At 45.7% G+C, this 19,114-nt stretch overlaps 1 protein-coding gene across 1 annotated transcript; it reads left to right on the plus strand.

The window, feature by feature from the left end:
- Positions 1–6,996: 6,996 nt before the first annotated feature.
- On the plus strand, positions 6,997–15,985 carry NT5C1B (5'-nucleotidase, cytosolic IB). Its single transcript, XM_051615968.1, has 6 exons — positions 6,997–7,145; positions 7,713–7,880; positions 10,537–10,666; positions 12,388–12,510; positions 13,921–14,105; positions 15,091–15,985. Exons 1-6 carry the CDS (start codon positions 7,017–7,019, stop codon positions 15,427–15,429), a joined length of 1,074 nt encoding a protein of 357 aa, XP_051471928.1. The 5' UTR covers positions 6,997–7,016; the 3' UTR covers positions 15,430–15,985.
- Positions 15,986–19,114: the final 3,129 nt, after the last annotated feature.

The raw sequence follows: 19,114 nt of genomic DNA on the forward strand, positions 1-19,114 counted from the left end.
ACGCTTAACTTGTCAAAAGGGATGGGAGGGACCTGAATCAGGAATGGGATCCACATTCTGTGCAAAACAGAATCACATCGTAACTTAAATAACAGAGATGTTGTGTGCAGGCTGCTGACAGGTTTGAAGCCAGAGCTCAGAGAAGCCCTAAATCTCTTGTAGTTCGACTTCTGGCTCCTCTTTCCCTCTCATGAGCACTGCACTAATCACTTATGATCTCCTTGGAACTGGGTGGTAACTGTGCCGTGAAACGCACTCTAGCTGCAATTAAAGTTTGTCTCCTTCATTAACAGGTATAATCACACCATCCCACACCCCTTCCTTGGGTCAATTCGTACATTTTCTGACTGTACTTCTATCCTTCATTGCCTAGAAGTGTTTTAGAAAGTGTATTTTGTTTTTTTTTTTCCACATACTCATAAGAAATTAACAAAAAGGCTTTGTCCTCAGGGACAGTAGCAGGAGGGCTGGCTGTGTAAACAAGAGTCCTGCCTCCCAGTCTGCTTTGTAGGTCCCATTATCCATGAGTTTCTCCACAGGGTAAGGCTAGAGCGAGCCCCGCTGTGTGTGTCAAAGAGGAAAAGGCAGATGTGCTGATTTCGGAAAACACTGGGCCTGTTTGTTCCAATAGGTGTGTGAAGGTCAGTGCCATAAACACAAGCAGTGGGCATTTGGGCTGGGACAGTTTCTGCCTTGCCACTGCTCCTGCTGCCCAAAGCCCGTGGGACCGCTCGGGCAGGTGCCCCCATCAGTGTCACTCGAGCGCCCACATTGTTTGATACCTCCTTCCATTCAGGAAACGGGTGGGAAACCACACTTTGCTTGAATGAGTTTTCTATATATGCCCCCCAGGAGGAGGGGAGGCAGGGAGGGGACACATCTAACAGTCCTGTTTGTTCTCTCTTTTTCTAAAACAACCCACAGCTAGCGGAGTGCAACGGAGATGTAAGCGATGTATCTCTGGCATTTTTGTACAAGCACACAAAAATACCACTTCAGAATCTCGTCCAATGTGATTTTCTCATGAAAGGTTTTAACCTAATTTTATACTCAATTTGAACCCTCCTGGCAGCTAACACAAGCTAATAGCTAAATCATGGGCACTTCATGCCGAATAGAACGTGTAATTACCAGAGTGAATCTTAGAATAGCTTAACTTCTTTTGTTATGGTAAAAGGAATCCATGGGGTTTCAACAGTTACTCCTCTCCATCTTGCACAGACGTGGCCCTGTGTGGAGCTGTTTGCGTGACTGGAGCCTCCATTTCTTTCTGTTATTAAAGGGATCATTGGTGCATAATGAAACACACTTAAACAACTGTCTCTGTTATACAGAGCTGAATTTATTTTTTTTTCTTGATATTGTACATTTTATTCAGTAGGAGCTGGGGACTCCATAGGGTTTGTGTGTATCATTTATTCACCTGCTATCCTAAGTGTGGTTGTTTTGTAATGCAAATATTCCTCTGTTTAAGCTTGGAATAGGGACAAACCTTCAATTTTTGTCTCTTGTTGTGGTTTTTTTCTCTGTGTTGTTTTTAAATCTCTGCCTACAGAGTAATCTCAGTACTGCAAAATCAAATCCTGATGAGCTAGACCTATTATTGCTGTTGGTTCTGTTGTTGGCTTTTTTAAAAATATGTAAGTTATGAGTTTATAACTGATTCATTTCTAGCTCAAAAACCAGCAACATCATTATTTTGTGATGGCATATGTGCCTAGATAAACCCAGCAGGCACCTGGTCTCACGTGGTGCTCCTGAGGGCTCAGTACTGGGACCAGTTCTCTTTAACATCCTTATCAGCTGTCTCGATGAGGAAATTAAATACACTCTCCGTAAGTTTGCAGATGACACCAAATTGGGCAGGAGCGTTGATCTGCCTGGGAAGGCTCTACAGAGGAACTTGGACAATCTGGATCGATGGGCTGAAGCCAATCATATGGGCTTCAAAAGGGCCAGGTTCTGAGTCCTGCACTTGGGCCACAACAACCCCATGCAACGCTACAGCCTTGGGGAAGTGTGGCTGGAAGCCTCCTGGTGGAAAGAGACCTGGGGGTGCTGGTTGACAGCCAGCTGAACATGAGCCAGCAGTGTGCCCAGGTGGCCAAGAAGGCCAAGAGCATCCTGGCCTGCATCAGAAATAGTGTGGCCAGCAGAAAAGAAGTGATGGTGCCCCTGTATTAGGCACTAGTGAGGCTGCACCTTGAATCGTGTGTTCAGTTTTGGGCTCCTCACTACAAGGAGGACATAAAAGTGTTGGAACAAGTCCAAAGAAGGGCAACAAAGCTGGTTAAGGGTCTAGACCACAAGTCCTACAAGGAATGTCTGAGGGAACTGGAGTTGTTTGGTCTGGAGAAAAGGAGTCTGAGGAGAGACCTTGTTGCCCTCTACAACTACCTGAAAGAAGGCTGTGTTGAGCTGGGGGTTGATCTCTTCTCCAAAGCAACAAGCAATAAGAGATGAGGAAATGGTCTCAAGTTGCACCAGGGGAGGTTTAGGTTGGATATTAGGAAAAACTGCTTCACTTAAAGGGTGGTCAGGCACTGGAACAGGCTGCCCAGGGCAGTGGTTGAGTCACCATCTCTGGAGGTATTTAAAAGACATGTAGATGTGGTGCTGAGGGACATGGTTTAGTGGTGGCCTTGGCAGTGCTGGGTTAATGGTTGGACTTGATGATCTTTAAGGTCTTTTCCAACCAAAATGATTCTATTATTCTATCTAGGTAAAAAACGTATTATTTCTGAACTTTAGAATTCTACTTGATTTGTTTTGAAACCTTGCAATTATTCCCTTGGGTAAAATAAGCTCATAATTTGTTGCTCAGCTCAGAAGAGCTAGGAAGACAGTCCCGTTCTGTAAAGACACGTGATAGATTGTATTTTTCTAGGAAAAACTACATTAAGCCCTCTATAGAGAAGAAATCTGCAAGTTCTGTCTTTAACTTGGCTGCTGAGTTCCATCCAGATAAGATTAAGAAATAGAAAACTTAAATAATAAGAAAAAATGAAACTTCCATTGCAATAATTAAACAGGATTGCTTAAGGAAAAGAGATCACTGCTCAGTGAACCTGATGTCTCTTCTGTAGCAATCCTCTGTACTTGTGCTGAATTCAGCCTGTTTGTCACATGGACATTGGAGTGAATCATGCTCAAGGTGTTAGAGACAGAATAGATCACCTTAGAAGAAGATAAGATCTATGTCACGAGGTCATTTAAGTGGCTGTTGCAAATGAACATACTAGTAAAGACAGCCCAACAGCCAAGCCAAGCCAGGAAAAGACCCAAGGCAGTTTCCACAGATCAAAACATGATGCCACAGGTTTTGGCACTCTTCTTTTCCTCCTGGAGGGAAGGAAAGGGAGGGAGAGAATGGAAAACTGCTGAACAACTGTCAGGAAAACTAGAAAACATCATGAGATAAAAACAGGTGAACGCTTTGATGCAACAGGAAGATCTCTTCAGCATAAATGCATGTGCCTGCAGGACATGATGCAGCTTCAGCATGCCCATCTTTGGCACAAAACAAATGCTTTTTTTGTCATTTCTGCCTGTGTTAGACTAAGTTTTATCAACAGGATGCAGGCAACCAAAGGAACACAGGCTGCCTGAGATCCACACCTCGAGGATTTGTAGGGAACATGCAGAAAATCTGTTGCTACTTCTTTTTAATGAATCGAGTCTTGAGTTCTAGGATTGCTTTAAAAGTATCTGTAATGTCTATCAACAGGAGAGTTTTCCAAATGATTTATGTGGTAGGTTGGCTCTAATGTGACAGTGTTGCCACACTTTTTGCCAGGCCAGGCTGGCTTAGATCAAAGCCCTCCTCGGGTGCCTTCCTTCTGGGAACCCCACAGTTATGCTACAGGTCCAGGGATCTCAGCATAAGAAATCACAGGGCATATATGGAGTACAAGTCCCTGCAATTGCACCCTGAAGTGACCCTGACATGACTCTGGAAGAATTAAGCCCTAAAATCTACATGCCTGTGATACAATCATGCACAATACAAACTAAAATCTATACATCTAAAGGGAAAAAAAGTCTTCCCACTAAGAGTCTTCCTTACTTCTGATCTCACTGTTTTAAATGCCTGGAAATATTTAACATCTTTCTATTTAGAAGTAGGTACCAAAAGCAGAAAAAAACCGCCACACTTTGAGCTGCTTCTTGAACAAGAACATAGATATTGTATTTAGTGGTTTTCTTAACATAGGAAAAATATTAGCAGCTCAGGCAGAGGAATTTTCTCTTAATTCTGCTGCTTATAACAGAATTCAGAGTATGTGCATGACCTACTTTTGCTGCACACACTATTAAAAAAGTACATGCAAAGATAGCAACACACACTCTTTTTTTGTTTGTTTCAATGCAAATGCCCTACAAATTAATTTGTAACAGCAGAATATTCCTTTCCTTTCTAGCTTAGCTCAGATGTCACCAAGTCGTTCAATTTTGGACCCATTCCTATTTCTCAGACTCCTCAGAAAGTTTAGTAGAAGACCTAGCTCTTGGCTGGAACCCCATGGGCTTTACTACATTTTTCAGCTGTAGATAAGGCTGTTACAATCTGCATTTGGAAAGTGGAGATCTCGTTTATAAGGTGCTGAAGCTGGAAGGCTTTCATGTTAGGCCCTCAGTTCACAACCTCCAGCAAAAGAGGGAACAGAGGGTTTGTCAGCAGCAAGCAACAGAGCAGAGAGCAGAGCCATCTCCGTTCCCTGCACCCGTTCACACAGCTGAGTGCTATGGAGAGACTCCATGTGGGCCTGGAGAGCAAAATACTGATGTTAGCCCAGCACTGCTTGCAGCAGCAGCACTGCTCAAGCCCAGTACCAAGTTACCACCTATTAAGTTTTCAGGTGTCTTGCAAAGGTTAAAAGGAGTCTTCATCACTTGAGCAATGACATTTCCTGGGCAGACAGGTCTGGGAGGGAACAAAATAAAACCAAAGAATATGCTTAGGGAGCTCTGATTTTGTTCCTGGGTTTGCGCAGGGTGGTGGGGAGTGCAGCACTAGCAGCACTCAACCTGGGCACAGCTCTGGGAAATGTAATGCCACTGATTCATGCAGGTGGAGAGATCACAGTTCAGCTCTGCAACCAGCAGAGAACTGGTTCCTGATTCCTCCTGGTCTTTTCCCCTCTTTCCCATGGGCAATGGACGACCTCCAGTACTTAACACGAAACAGATGCATGGATAGCTTCTTCTTAGAGATCATCTTCCTAGACTGATGCTGAAGTCTCTGAGCAGGATAATGATGATGACTGGGACCAGGAGCAGCTGCTCCGTGGCTTGAAGCATTTTTCCAGCTTCTCCCAGTCCTGTCTGCACAGCCTGGCTTGCAGCTGCTTACAGAGAGGAGGGTTGGAAAGCAGGGATGTGCCTAACCTGACTGCTGGAAAGTGAGCAGGTGTTTCTAAGCTACACCTCTGAGTACAGACACTAGTGTGAAATATTCAGGATCAAAATTAAAGGAAAACATGCCCATCAGCAGCAGAGCCACTAAAATCAGGATTTTTTTTTTTCAGATTTATGATGCCTTTTATATCTTCCTGTGAAGATGCCACCTTCAATCATCCTAACTCCTTTCTTGGCATCTGTCTTCCTAATACACTACTCTCACTCCCACCACTTCCCTGCTTCCAGATCTCTCCCTGGTTAGCTGGGCAACGGGCAGTGAGGCAGATCTGGAGATGGCAGATCAGTCAGGGATTATTTGTTTGCTATTACATAGCAGAACAAGCAGCTGAATGTGCTCCATCGGCATTACAGACCTTCCCCCAGCAGGGCAACAAATTGCATGTTGCTGTGGATTCACATTAAACATTTTAAGAACTTAAATCTCTCTGAGATCTTTACCCTTCTGTCAAAATCGTTTGCAGCTGGACATTACTGGGGAAGGATGGACAGATGGTATAATCACATAAGCCTGCTTTCATGGGAAGCCACATTAAAAAGAAAAAAAAAAAAAAAAAAGCAACACAACACAACAAACCCACAGCAAAACACGCAAAAGTAGCAAATATAATTATGCTCCTTTTTGGAGGCTGGATGGAGGCAGAAAGACTTGACAGTTTGATACAGATTATGCAGTGATTGGGGTCAGAAGCAATGCCGAGTGTCTTTAAAATGTTAAAAGCCCTTTGGATAGTGCTTCCCCAAGCCACCGAATCCTTGGCTACCCCTGCAAAGCCTGTGGGTCTGCTGCTCCAGACCCCACCCGCGCTAGGGAGGAAAGCTGCTTCCCTCCTCATCTCCCATTCCCTCCTGCTGCTCAGCAGGATGGGGACCTTTGCTGTGGTCTGCAGAGGCAGCCGGCAGCATTTCAGAGCAGTGCGTGTTAGGTAAGTGGCTCGCCGCCCTGTGTGGGTATCTGTGGTTTGGGACCACCTCAACCAGACGCCAGAAGCAGCAGCTCGCTGTGCATGCAAGCACACGCCCTCCACAACCCTGCCCCAATTACCGTTCCTAAAAGGTATTTTCTGGCTTGCTGTGCAAAAAAAACCCACAGGCCCCCAGGTCACCGACACCCCGCCTCGTTCTGACTGCTAGAAACGCTATCGCTGGGCTCCGCAAGGGATCTCCCAGTTGACGGGAAAGCGATGAAGACGGCACCTGAGGTCTCCACGGAGCGCTGCGGGTGAAACCAGCGCCGAGGGCTGCCCAGCCTCACGGGGCTGCCCAGCCTCACGGGGCTGCCCGCACCGCAGCCCCCGCCGCCACGGCGAGCAGCAGCGGGGGTCCCGGCGGCTGCGGTGGGGGGGGGGGAAAGCGCTGACACCCCATCCCCCGCTCCCCCCCCCCCAGGGCCGGCCCGTGGGGCTGCAGGCTCGGCGCCCCGCGGCGATGCCGCCCGGGGAGGGACCAGCCCGGCAGCCCGACACGCAAAGCCAGCGCCCGGCTGAGTGCGCCGAGCGGGGCGGGGCGGGGCGGGGAGCGGCCGCTCACCATCGCCGCTTCCCGGCCACCCGCCGCAGCGTCCCGCAGCCCCGAAAGCCCCGCCGCTGCCGGGCAGCATGAGCGGCTCCGGGCCGGAGGAGCCCCAGCCCGGCCAGGGGGCGGAGGTTCAGCTGCAGGAGGCCGAGCAGGACTGGGCGGCCGCCAAGGCTTTCTACGACAACCTGGTGTCCAAGAGACCCCGGCCGGTGAGTGCGGGCGGGCGGGTGCGGGGGGCTGGTGTCTGGGGTTTGGGGTCTGGGGGTCGGGGGTCTGGGGTCTGAGGGTCTGGGGTTTGGGGTCTGGTGTCTGGGGCTTGGGGTCTGGGGTTTGGGGTCTGGTGTCTGGGGCTTGGGGTCTGGGGGTCTGGTGTTTGGGGTCCGAGGGTCTGGGGTTTGGGGTCTGGTGTCTGGGGCTTGGGGTCTGGGGTCTGGTGTTTGGGGGTCTGGGGTCGGGGGTTTGGGGTCTGGGGGTTTGGGGACTGGGGGTCTGGGGTTTGGGGTCTGGTGTCTGGGGCTTGGGGTCTGGGGGTCTGGGGTTTGGGGACTGGGGGTTTGGGGACTGGGGGTCTGGGGCTTGGGGTCTGGGGTCTGGTGTTTGGGGGTCTGGGGGTTTGGGGACTGGGGGTCTGGGGTCTGGTGTCTGGGGTTTGGGGTCTGGTATCTGGGGTCTGGGGTCTGTTGTTTGGGGGTCTGGGGTCTGGTGTCTGGGGGTTTGGGGTCTGGGGTTTGGGGTCTGGGGTCTGCCAACCGCCCTGCCCTCCGCTCGCCCCGCAGCCCAAGCCCCAGCACGCCATCACGGTGGCCGTCTCCTCCCGAGCCCTCTTCGATCTGGTGGAGGAGCGGCGGATCTACGAGGAGCAAGGGGTGGAGAAGTACGTGCAGTATCAGCAGGACAACGAGAACGTCACCCTCAAACCCGGACCGGCTTTCCATTTCGTCAAGGTAAAGCCAGGCCGGGGCGAAGCGCGGGGGGGGGGGGCTGCGGCGGGGAGCGGAGGATGCTGCGAAGGCAGATTTCGGGAAGAGGAGGAGCCCCAGGGCTCCTTGGGTGGAGGGAATCCTGCCCCCCGAGGAAGCGTTCTGAGCCCTTGTTCCCTCAGAGGGGAGCTCGGCCGGGGAACCCGCCGTCATCTCGCTGCGGGGCCCTGGGGCTCCCTTTCCATCCCCTTCCTCCCCTTCCCCTCCTCTCCCCCAAATGGTTTTAAGTTTGTTGCAACCTCTTCCCCGAAACAGAACATTTTAGTTCCTCATTCCATGGTATGCCTCACCACGACTGAAGACAGAGTTGATTCAAGAATGTTAAAATGACTCAGAAATGAACCTCCTTTTTTTGTTGTTGTTGTTGTCGTCATCCTTTTTGGTCAGCTTCCTTTCTTTTGATGACGCCCTAGAAGTTGTTCTTGAGAACCAGGAAAAGGAGAACAGTCAGGGTTTTAAGCAGAGGTGAAATGGGATAGTCTGCTTTCCTTGCACAAGATAAGAGGCCAAGGTAAACAGCCTCCACCCTGGAAAGCAAGTGAAATTACAAAACAAAAAGGAAAAGCCCTTCAAAATGTGTATGTTTTTAGTGAGACTGACTTGAAAAAAAAAAACAATGCCTTCTACAGAGTTCTTTTGGTGTCCACAGAGGGCTGTTTTATAAGCTCTACCACAGCAGTTTTAGAAAATTTATGAAAGCGTAATTAGCAGCCATACGTGCTGACAGCAGAGTTGTGGCAGAGCACTTCCTTCAGGTTTTAAAAGCAGATTTTCATTGCTTCAGTTTCAGTCTTGGGAAGGTAAAATGTTTTCAGCACTGCTGATCATTTTCTAGAAATGCATAGTGGCAAGGACTACTTTTGTCAGTGGCCATGCTGTTCCAAATGCAAGAGCTGTTAATAGCATGCATAGAGCAAGCATAGCAAAAGTGTTTTTAAGATAAAAGCATCATCATAGGATAATCTACTTTGTACACTGGGGAGGCTACACTGGCTAGCAGATTTACTGCATCTTTTCTCTGTAGCAGCTGGAGAGAGCAGCCCTACTAGCACTTCAGTTTTCAAGAGGTTTGTTAAGAGTTCAGTGGCAAATTTTGTTTGAATATAAGCAAAGACTTCTCTCTTTTAAGTCCTCACAAGTTGAAAAGCAGAGCTCTTAGTTAGGCCCAGCTACATGCACCTTGACCTGTGTTCCCTTCCAGTATTTGCATATGAATTCTTCATATGGTTTAGGAGATTCCTAAATTGCTTAGTCACAGGAGTCATTAGGTTAGAGAGCTGCAGGTTTGCTGGGTGATACTTGGAGACAAAGAAGGCAATTTATTATTAATATTATTTATTATTTATTATATTATCATTCCTTTATTGAAATCTTTAAGACACTGACTTAAAAGTATTATATCTCATGCTTGTAGCATTTAATCACAGGCCAGTTTTAATCTGGACTGTAGAATGTCCAGGAATTGGACAAAAAAAGGCCTCCTCTCCTCCACTCCCCCTTATTCTCTCATACTTTAAGACATAGTGCACTAGAGTATTAGCAGAGAGTGCAAAAAGTAGAAAGGTACAAAGGGATTATGACCACATACTAAGATTTTTCCTAGCTCTTACACCAGGCTCTGACTTAGAGTTTTCCAAGGCACTGTCCTACATGACATAGCCATGGTTTTTAAAGTAAAATTCCCAGAATTTAATTATTAAATCTATTTATTTTAATTCTTAATGACTGGCCTGACTTTTTAAAGCATCTTAATGAAAATCAACCCATCTTGCATTCATCTGATGATTCATTGTTGACTTTATTGCCATAATTCCAAGGAATTCCATTCAAGGGCCAAGGTCCCAAAGCAGAAATCTGTGTATAAACCTGGAGCAAATGGCAAGTCTTACTCCAAAGGGATAAGATTCTACATAACATGAGAGAAGAGGTGGATACAGAGAGAGACAAGCAGATGAAAGGTCAAGGAAGTAAGAATACCAAACTCTGGATTTAACATGTTGGGCCATTATCTTTAAAGAGCTTTCAAGTGAATCAAAACCTCTCATTCAGCAGTGCAATTAGAAAATGCCAAGGTAATAATTTTTGACAGGATATGATTTTGTGCTCATTACTTAGGCACAGTTTTTGACACCGGATCACCTGGACTCTGTCAGTAAATCTTTGCATAAGTATGTGGCTCAAATTCACATTTATGCATGCCAAACAAGCAGTTGCACCTATAAATTCCTTTACACCTTCTTGATTTCACAGAAACCAAGTTGGCAAGAAAGTCCCAGTCTCAAGTGGACAAGAACAAACAAAAAAAAAACCAAAAAAGATGACTAGGGATGGGGATGATGTTCAGCAATGCATTGATTTATTCTAGATGATCATAGTGTCCTAAGAAAAAAGATTTCTATGATAAAGTTAATTTCTGTAACTCAGCAAAACAAACTTACTTGATTCCCTTCAAATGAACCCAGTCAGATGGTTGCTGGGACCAGCAGAGTGTAAAGCAATAAAGCAAGTTCAGCACGTTAAACTATCAGATATTTTACATTCTCCTTCCACCAAACCCACAGTGATTAAGAGCTGAGGCACATTCCACTTGTCTATTGACTTACACATTTTTAACCTGCAGGCACTGGAACATGTCAATGCCAGGCTGCTGGAACTGTACCCTGATGATGAGGAACGATTCGATATCGTTCTGATGACTAATAACCATGCCCAAGTGGGAGTGAGGCTCATAAACAGCATCAATCACTATGGTAAGTGAGATAAATATGACCTCCTAGAACTGCCTGCTGTTACATAAGGAAGTTTCTTTCTCCCATTCTGACCTTGGTAACAGCAGCTTCTTTGATACTGACATCCATTCCTCAGAGGATGATACTTATTTTGGGTCAAAAAAATAAAATCCTACTCAACGTGAGGTAGCATTAAACAGAATTTGGTCCAGAGCTCTAGATTTAACGTGTCAGGTGGGAATCTTCTGAAAACAGTCCTTACATTTTTAATTGTTTTCTACTTATGCCCCCTATATATACACACATTCACATCAGTTGCTCTGCTGTCTTACAGGGATTTTGTGTTAAATTCTCAAGGAGGAGGGGCTGATCAAACATTGTAATCAGTATAAGTTGTCTAACTAGCTGGAATTACAGTGAACAGGTTTTTCTTTTTTGAAGTTTACTTCAGGTTGTAGGCTCGTGTGCCATTTATAGCCTTCTATGACGAAGTAATTAGGTGGACAGATGATGGTAGGGCAGTAGATGTGGTCTATCTTGATTTCAGTAAAGCATTTGACACTGTCTCCCACAGCATCCTCATAGCTAAACTGAGGAAGTGTGGTCTTGATGGTCAGGTAGTGAGGTGGATCATGAACTGGTTGAAAGGAAGAAGTCAGAGAGTTGTGGTCAATGGGACAGAATCTAGTTGGAGGTCTGTGACTACTGGAGTCCCTCAGGGGTTGGTACTGGGACGGGTACTGTTCAATATTTTCATCAAGGACCTGGATGAGGGAACAGAGTCTGCCCTCAGTAAGTTTGCTGATGACACTAAACTGGGAGGAGTGGTTGACACACCAGAAGGCTGTGCTGCCATTCAGTGAGACCTGGACAGGCTGGAGAGTTGGGCAGGGAGAAACTTGATGAAATTCAACAAGGGCAAGTGCAAAGTCTTGCATCTGGGGAAGAATAACCCCATGCACCAGTACAGGGTGGGGGCTGAGCTGCTGGGGAGCAGTGTAGGGCAAAGGGACCTGGGGGTCCTGGTGGGCAGGAGGATGACCATGAGCCAGAAATGTGCCCTTGTAGTCAAGAAGGCCAGTGGCATCCTGGGGTGCATTAGAAAGGGGGTGGTTAGTAGGTCAAGGGAGGTTCTCCTCCCCCTTTTTTCTGCCTTGGTGAGGCCACATCTGGAATATTGTGTCCAGTTCTGGGCCCCTCAGTTCAAGAAGGACAGGGAACTGCTTGAGAGAGTCCAGGGCAGAGCCACAAAGATGATGAAGGGAGTGGAACATCTCCCTGATGAGGAAAGGCTGAGGGAGCTGGGTCTCTTGAGCTTGGAGGAGACTGAGGGGCGACCTCATCAATGTTTACAAATACGTTCAGGGCAGTGTCAGGAGGACAGAGCCAGGCTTTGTTCAGTGATGTCCAGTGATAGGACAAGGGGCAGTGGGTGCAAACTGGAACACAGGAGGTTCCACATAAACATCAGAAAAAACTTTACTGTGAGAGTGGCAGAGCACTGGAACAGGCTACCCAGAGAAGCTGTGGAGTCTCCTTTGCTGGAGACATTCAAACCTGCCTGGACACGTTCCTGTGTGATGTGTTCTGGGTGATCCTGCCTGGCAGGGGGGTGGGACTGGATGGTCTTTCCAGGTCCCTTCCAACCCCTAAGATTCTGTTATTCTGTGATTCATGGGTTCCTTTTACAGGTTTGTTGTGTCAAGGTGGAGTCACACCTTGTTGTGCTGTTCTTACTTTAGGCTTAACAATTGAACGTTTCTGTATGACGGGAGGAAAAAGCCCTGTTGGTTACCTGACTGCATACCTGGCCAACTTGTACCTCTCAGCAGACTCTGAAAAAGTGCAAGAAGCTATAGAAGCAGGTTTGAACTGACTTTCTTTTGTTGTGTCTCCCTTGAGCTTGTTAAAAAATGAATGTATTGAGTGACTTTCACAGAGCGTGGTGCTGCTCCACCAAATGGAGAAATTCCCAACTGTGGATGGTGCCAGTTTATCACTTATTTTTACTTGATCAGATGAAATGAGGTTATTTCCCTGTATTGTTCCACTCTGCCCCTTCAGCCTGCTAGTAATGACAACTGAGTAACTGTTGTCACACCTTTCTGTATTCTTCCCAGAAGAAATAATCTCCTCTGCATAGCTATGCTTCTGTATTCAACTTCTGTTTGAATAGAGTCATGTCTTTGATAGGACCTGCAAAAAACAATCTCTGTGTTTTGTTAAAAAATAGCAAAATGGTTTGTTTCAACAGTCTAGAGTTTCCTCCTTTGTCTCATTCACCATCCCTGGAGGTGTTTAAGGAAAGACTGAATGTGGCACTTAGTGCCATGGTCTGGCCAGTGTGGTGGTGTTAGGTCAGAGGTTGGACTTGGTGATCTCAGAGGTCTTTTCCAGCTTCAGTAATTCTGGGATTCTGTGATTTGCAGCACATCTTGGGGGCTTGTTTTGTATACTGTATATGGAGGTGGAAGGAAGCATGTCTAAGAAGTTGTGTCAATGGGACAGCTTCCATGCATTACCATTAATGCTTTTTATCTCTGGATTAAGCTATGATGCACAGCAATTTAAAACCTTTTTGAGTATTGATCAAAAGCCATTGATTGGGATGCTGCACTAATGGAGAAAAATATTGATGATAAACATTTCTTGGGCACATGTGAGCAGCAGGTGGGACAGGAACCTTTCTCACTGTCAGCTCCCAGAATAGTTCCTCACTTCAGATGCTGTAACGGGGCCTGAGCAGGTCTGCCCCATCCCTGCAGCAGCCTGTCTGTTCTGGAGACCTCATAGCAGCCTTCCAGCATCGGGAGGGGCTTTTTACAAAGGCTTGTAGTGAGAGGACAAGGGGTAATTGATTAAAATTGGAAGAGAGGAGATTTAGGTTAGACATTAGGAAGAAGTTCTTCAGTGTGGGGGTGGTGAGACACTGGCCCAGGTTGCCCAGGGAAGCTGTGGCTGCCCCATCCCTGGCAGTGTTGAAGGGCAGGTTGGATGGGGCTTGGAGCAACCTGGTCTGGTGGGAGGTGTCCCTGCCCATGCAGGGGCGTTGGAACTAGATGATCTTTCAGGTCCCTTCCAACCCAATCCAGGCTGTGATTTTATGATTCTATGATTTGTGTTAAAGAACAGTCATTACTAATTAGCTCTACTGATCATTTCTGCTCACTGAATAAAAAGGTCACCACAAATAAGTTGTTGGAACCAAACTGCTGACAGCTTTAATGAATGACTTTGCAGGACATGCTCACTGAGGTTCTCTGATCCATTTCCAGGCATCGCAGCAGCTACCATGTTCACTGCCAGCAAAGAGGTTGCCTACTCGGATACACAGCTGAGGGTGGCATTCGATGGGGATGCAGTTCTCTTTTCTGATGAATCAGAACAGATTGTCAAAGAGCAAGGATTAGATAGATTTTTTGAGCATGAACAGCTGAATGAAAATAAGCCTCTTGCACAGGTTTGTACATCTTGAATCAGTGCATTTTCAGAACATCTGCTAGTTTTCATTGCTGCTTTCTTGTTTCCCCAGTGTGTGTATTTTCTTCTCTGTGGATGCTGATTGCCCTATTTATTGTTTTTCAAGTATAATCTTTAAAATGCACGTTTGACATAAAAGGGCTCACCACTGCAGTGCTTTCACTAGATCTGCCACTTCACTGAAAAAACTTCATAGATAAGACAATGACTTACCGTTGTATTTTAATTGTATCAGGAGAAGAAGGAAAGGCTACAACTGATTTCCTTGATATTTATGTTTTTTATCAGATTGTTTAGATAATGTTCATTTCAAACACTGGGATATTTGGGTTATTGAAACAGGGTGATTATCAGTGCTTATTCCCAAGCAGAACTATGCCATTTGTCTAAAGAACACACAGATTTTACCTTTAGCTTAAACCAAACTACCAGTTCTGTTAAAAATTATATAAATTCAGAATAAAAGCTTGATTGATGGAAGTACTGGGCAGTGCAATATATTGCAATCTGGCCCAAATTATCAATTGCTTCTTTTAATTGGAGTATGATAGAATATTTTCATTAATCTAGAGAGAGTTCAGTGATGTCTATGCAATTACTTCTCTTACTGGTTTTTGCACAGAAATAAAAAAATGCACCTCACGGTTCACAGCAAAAAGAGTTAAATTTTTAAATAACATTTTATTAAATGTAGTTACAACTTTATAAGCTTAGAAGAGATCTTGTAAACTTTAGGGAGAATCTATTTCCTGCTGACGATATCTGTAGGATTATGATTTTAACTTTCTTCCAGTTTGTGAGTTCCTAGTGAGGACACATTTGGACACATGACACAGAGAACTTGCTGAGTAGCACAGCACTAGGGAAGCAATCCTGTACAGAACTGACAGTCTGGAATAAAGCAAAATAATGATTCTGGAAGCTGTGGACACATACTAAGTATTCTTCTTGTGTTTCATACTCAGGGTCCTTTGAAAGGTTTTCTGGAAGATCTAGGGAAACTCCAGAAGAAGTTCTATGCGAAAAACGAACGGTTAAATTGTCCTATAAGGACCTTCCTGGTTACAGCCAGAAGCGCGGCCAGCTCTGGAGCCAGAGTGCTGAAGACTCTTCGTAGCTGGGGTCTGGAGATTGATGAGGCACTTTTCCTAGCAGGAGCTCCTAAAGGACCAATCCTGGTGAAAATCCGCCCTCACATTTTCTTTGATGACCAGATGTTTCACATTGAAGGAGCACAGAAATTGGGCACCGTTGCTGCGCACGTTCCCTACGGGGTTGCGCAGAAACACCACAAATCTGCGTGACTGGGTGGCACCAGGAACAACAGGGTTCTTAACTCAGCCAGCCTCTAATAGACCACTAGTTATGTCTGAAAACCTCTACATTTGGATATTTTAAGCACTGTGTTTAAAGATTTAACTTGTGGCTGGAGCAGCCTTTAAAGGAAATATTTTTAATATCGCTAAGTTTTTAATAGAGTTATTTTAATAGCATTCTTAAGGTTTTTAGTGGATCTAACACTGGTTTTGATATTAGAAGATTTGTACTGGTTTTATAGCTTGAAGCGTATTTAGAGAGACAGAGAACAGTCGTATTTTCTCTAAAAAGCTCTGGGCAGGTTATTTATAACAGAAGTCATGCTGCAATGCTAGTCCTTGGTGGTTATTTCTGAAATTACCAGAAGCACTGTTTACATATAAGTGTTCACCTGTTGGTTGTTGTCTTGTTAAGTATGTGTAGGTTTGTTAGCCCAAGGTTTCAGTTTCCAGTGAAATGTTAGCTTATTTGATCTTTGTGTTTACAAGAGCCCTTTATTTTTCTATATTGTTTTCCTATTCCAATAAAGCTGGCTTTACAGAACTTTTTGTCATTTTTCCATGTAGAGGTTCCAGCAAAATTCCCTCTGCAGAGTGTGTGTAGTAAGTGTTCCTGTGTCTGCTGCCTCCTTTGGATACTAGAACCAGGAGTGGCCCCTTTCAGCCAAATTTGAGAGAGAGCTAGAAATCTCAAAGACGCCTAAGTCCCAACAGATTTCACAGAGCTGGGCAGAAGTCAGAGATGCCTTCAGTATCTAGCCTGGGACAAAGACTGAAGCCATAGCACATACCTTTGCAACAACAGAGAATCAACCCTAAATAATGCTTTTGGTGGAACTCCTTGTTTCTTTACTAAGGTCACTTAGGATTTACAGCTGTTCTGTGATCTGCATGAGCTCAGCTTGGCAACCTAACATGACTTTCTGGGGGACAGGTGCCAGCTGCTACATGAATTCATGTAAATTTACACCGTAGGTCTATTCTACCTCTTTCATACTAAGTTCCTGTATCTCAGTGTCATCCATGTGTCTGAGTGCCTTCCAAAGGACACAACTAACATCTGTCAGGTGGTGTTTGTTCTCTTTCTCTCCTTAGCAGAACAAGTGTCCTTTTTTATTGTTGCTGTGTATTTATACCAGAAGAGACAAACCCCAAAGAATGTGCTTTGCAGTGGGAGTAGAAGTTGGTGAAGGCTTGTGATGATCTGTGGTTCCTGGGGGAATTCACTCCAGAATCTCACGTTAGCCTCTGAAGAGAGTGTGGTCTCTTCTGTCCGGATGAACCGTCCTGTTATTGTGGAAGGCTTCATTGCATTAATTGTGGTTTCCCTCCCAGGAACATAGGCAATCTTTTAAATGTTTTGGGTCCAAGCCACAAAATTCTTTGAAAACAAAGGCAAAAGCCTTTTATCCTGCATGTAACTTGAATAGAGAACATTAGAAATGTTTTTACGTCTTCACACCAGCATGTGTTGTTGATGGGATGCACTGCAGAGTTCTGGTGTACTTGGAATTTCTTAAGTGCTAAAGGCTTTGTGCCCAAAACATATCACATTTCCCAGCCCAGCCAGGAGGTGAGGAAGACATGAATAACTGAGGCCTGGTCATTGTCTGCCAGGATGGGATAGAGTCACCTTGCCAAATGGAGATTATAAAAAATGTTATTAGCAGATGTTTTTATGTGAGAGCTCAGAATCGGTGAGGAATCCAAAAATATTCCTTAGCTGTGGAATATAAATTGCTTGTGTGTACCTTCACCACGAAAGGATGGCTGCACATTTCAGGAACACAGGTCCTAACTCATTGAAGCAGAGCATGGGTCTGCAATTTGTCATCCACGTGGTGTTGGAGCTGTAGATGTTGGGTGAAGAACATCAAGGAATACGTGCTGTGCACAGGTTGCTGGCACTTGACTCTCAGTGAACACAGCAATTCAGGTTTGATCCTGAAAAGGGCTAATGGGATCCTTGATCCCTGTGAGACTCCAAAAGCGAGTGTCTCATACCTGACAGGGTAAGCTTGTCAGTGAATACATTGGAAACTGAATCATCTAGTCTAGTATGTTTGCTTTTATTTCCAATCAACCATCCACCTACAGTAAAACTGAAGCCTACTGGCCAGGATGTAGTTCGGAACTTCCAGTTCTTACATTGGTTTTGATCTGTACACACAGTGACAGAGGACTAGCTCTTGCAGTGTCATTCCTGACAGTAGCACTGAGGCACATGTGAAGAGAAGTAAGAAGCTAATATATTAAATGTACATACTAAGTTTCTTAGTCATAGAATTCCAACTGACATTAAAGTCCAGAGTTGACATTAAGGGCCACAAACACTTATCCTAAGTCAGTTGAGCAAAATGCCTTTAGATGTTTGTTTGCAGAATTATCAGAGTTGGAAGGCAGCTCTAGAGACCATCCAGCCCAACTCCCCTCTAAAGCAGGATCCCCTGGAGCACATCACTCAGGGCTGCATCCAGGGGGGTTTGAATATCTCCAGAGAAGGGGACTCCACACACCCCCCCTGGGCAGCCTGTCCCAGGGCTCTGTCACCCTCAGAGTAAAGAAGTTTTCCCTCATATTTCAGTGGCACTTCCCATGTTCCAGCTTGTGCCTGTTGCCCCTTGTCCTGTCCCTGGAAACTACTGAGCAGAGTCTGGCTCCATCCTCCTGCATCCACCCTGAGAAACTTGTAGGCATTGATAAGGTCTGTCTTCAGCCTTCTCTTCTCCAGGCTGAACAGTCCCAGCTCTCTCAGCCTTTCCTCATCAGGGAGATGCTCCAATCCCCCAACCATCTTTGTTGCCCTCCCTGGACTCTCTCCAGCAGTTCCCTGTTTCTCTTGAACTGGGGAGCCCAGAACTGGACCCAGTTCTCCAGATGTGGCCTCATCAGGGCAGAGCAGAGAGGGAGAATGACCTCCTCCAACCTCCTGGCCACACTCTTCCTTATGCACCCAGGGTTCCTGCCAGGATTCTTGTGGCCTTCTTGGCCACAAGGGCACATTGCTGGCTCATGGATAATTTACTACCTACGAGGACTCTCAGATCCTTCTCCTCAGAACTGCTTTCAGTAGGTCCACCCTTGGTCCCCTGGACCACTGCCTGTTACTTGCGAGGCAACTGTCCCAGGCTTGATGGCTGCTTCTCTGCACATCCATCTGGCAGCACATTAGGTGAGCAGAGCCTCATTCACTCATGCAAGTACCCTTCCAGACTAATCTGGATGACTGGGGAGACTCAGGCTTGCCAACTAGTCTCTTCACATGATAGTTATTATTTTATGCTCCAAGGCACAGATTGACTAGCAGACCAAAATAATAATTTTCAAGAAAAGTAGCTGAAATGGGATGGGATCTGAGGGAAAGGGTTTTCTATTTTTGTAGACATAGACCAGAATTGTCTCTCATTAGCATTCCAGTCCACAAAACAAACCAAACAAATGAAAAACCAAACAAACCCCCTTGCTTCTCATGCTTATGAAGATACCGTGAGTCCTGCGTAAAGTGCTCTGGGTTATCCTACTTCAGTGGGAGAGTTGGACTAGATGATCTCTACAGGTCCCTTTCAACTCTAGCAATTCTGTACTTCTCTGATTCTATAAAACCTTTAAAATGCCTGAGAAGCATGGCAGCCAGAGAGATGGTGAGGATACTTCCAGAAAAATCTGATACGTT

Source organism: Apus apus, chromosome 3 (genome assembly GCF_020740795.1).
Source record: "Apus apus isolate bApuApu2 chromosome 3, bApuApu2.pri.cur, whole genome shotgun sequence".
NCBI classification, from domain to species: domain Eukaryota; kingdom Metazoa; phylum Chordata; class Aves; order Apodiformes; family Apodidae; genus Apus; species Apus apus.